General features: G+C 41.3%; 1 protein-coding gene across 1 annotated transcript; it reads left to right on the forward strand.

Annotated features, from left to right (window-relative positions):
- Positions 1-236: 236 nt before the first annotated feature.
- Positions 237-1,205, forward strand: LOC103374868 (olfactory receptor-like protein DTMT). Its single transcript, XM_008305020.1, has one exon. It carries the CDS (start codon positions 237-239, stop codon positions 1,203-1,205), a length of 969 nt encoding a protein of 322 aa, XP_008303242.1.
- Positions 1,206-2,092: the final 887 nt, after the last annotated feature.

The raw sequence follows: 2,092 nt of genomic DNA on the forward strand, positions 1-2,092 counted from the left end.
GTTATGTATCTTCATTACATATTTTTAATGATGCACACACAAAAAAAACCCGTCGCAGAAACACACAGCCGGCATAAACAGGTTTAGGCCTCTGGAGTTTAATGGGGTGACTTTAATGAGCTCCGTGGAGGGGGACTGACGAACTCACCCTCAAGACTTCAAATCCGTTCATATTGAAGATTTAGACAACACACAAGTGGTCCGGCACCGACTCTGAATGTCGTCAGACGTCCTGAATGGATCATGAGCTGAATGTAACGTACATAACTCTGGACGGGTATGTGGAGGTGAACAAGTACAGACACGTTTATTTTGCCGTCATGCTTGCAGCTTACGTTCTCATCCTTTGCTCTAATTTCACCATCCTGTGCATCATCGTGAGTCACACGAACCTCCACGAGCCGATGTACGTTTTCATCGCAGCTCTGTTGATCAACTCTGTCCTTTACAGCACTATGATCTACCCGAAGCTCCTGACTGACGTTCTGTCTAAGAAACAGGTCATATCTTACCAAACCTGCCTCTTTCAGTGGTTCCTGTATTACTTCTTGGGTGGCTCAGAGTTTTTTCTGTTGGCAGCCATGGCCTATGACAGGTATGTGTCCATATGCAAACCTCTGCAGTATCCAACCATCATGACGAAGACAGCCGTGGGGGTTTTCCTGCTGCTGGCTTGGCTTCTGCCTGTCTGTATGGCTGCCGTGCCGATCGTACTGAGCGCCAACACTAAGCTCTGCAGCTTAACTTTCAAGGGAATCATCTGCAGCAGCGCAGTTCAAAAGCTCCACTGTGTCAAATCAGTACTTCTACGTATATACGGCTTGGTGGCTTTGGGAGCTAACATGCTCTTTCCTGTGCTTTTCATAGCTTTTACCTACGCCAGGATATTCATAATCTCCTACAGGAGCTGCAGAGAAGTCTGGACCAAAGCTGCTCAGACCTGTTTGCCTCACCTGCTGGTTTTAATCTACTTCTCCTGTTTGGTCACTTTCGACGTCCTCATCGTTCGACTGGACGCCAACTTTCCCAAATCCGTGCGTCTAATCATGGCGCTGCAGACCGTCGTGTGTCATCCTCTCTTTAATCCCGTCATATATGGACTGAAAATGAAAGAGATCAACAAACATCTCAAGAGTTTGCTCAGAAAGATGGTCAAACGATGTTGGACGGTCGGTTTTTCGTGCAACAACAAGGCAGAGATGTGAACACGCTTTGTCAGAACTATGTGAAAACTCCACTGTGTGTTCGGTGAACCTGATTTTTATACCGTTTACATCCACACTGATCTTTTATAACAACCTGCTGAAGATGCAGAGAAATGAGGAAAAATCTGTTCACCCAGTCGATGGTTTTAATTTTCCTGTTTGTGCTCAAGCGACGGACTTCTTGTTTGACTGGGAACTGATTTTTTTTGTTTCTTCACAGATTGTAATGCAGTATTCTTTCTTTTTCATCCTCTCTTGTTGATAAAAAGTGATTTCTAAGATCCCCGATAGGCATCTCATGTCATGTAAGAGCCTTATTGGCTTCAGTAATATGCGTCAAATCGATCTCCTGCAGATGTTTAAAAACCAACATGAAACCAATTCTCAGCTGTATTTCTGTTGCATAATACAACCAGTTTATGGAGGATTTCTTTGATGGCAATGAGTGGGGAAAAATGCAGATTTTTATTTTATTGTACATAAATGAATAAAAGAAACCAAATGAACGTTGCTGCCGTGTGATGTTTTTATCATTGCGGAGACTTTTGTCGGTGTGCAGCCACTTGTATCTGTGCAACAAGAGGGAAACAAACAGATGACAAACAATGATGGTAAATTCCTCCTAAGAGCTGAGAAATGCAAAACAATAGAGCTACAGATCCATATAACAGAGAGTATGATTTAAAATACAATAAAATATGATAGCATGTGATATTGCACATCTTTATTTTGAAGTAAATAATATTATTATATTGTATATTATGTTCATGTTATTCTATAGTGTTTATGTATTATTCTATATGATATACTTCTATGTATTATTTTTGATATATTTCTGTTATTACTTCCATTATTCTTGTCGTGTCTTTTTGTTGTTGATTTGTTCT

Source organism: Stegastes partitus, unplaced genomic scaffold (genome assembly GCF_000690725.1).
Source record: "Stegastes partitus isolate 25-593 unplaced genomic scaffold, Stegastes_partitus-1.0.2 Scaffold2381, whole genome shotgun sequence".
Classification (NCBI taxonomy): Eukaryota; Metazoa; Chordata; class Actinopteri; family Pomacentridae; genus Stegastes; species Stegastes partitus.

Excerpts from the sequence above, each read along its gene's own strand:
- LOC103374868 (XM_008305020.1), top strand. The coding sequence starts at position 237 with ATGGATCATGAGCTGAATGTAACGTACATAACTCTGGACGGGTATGTG.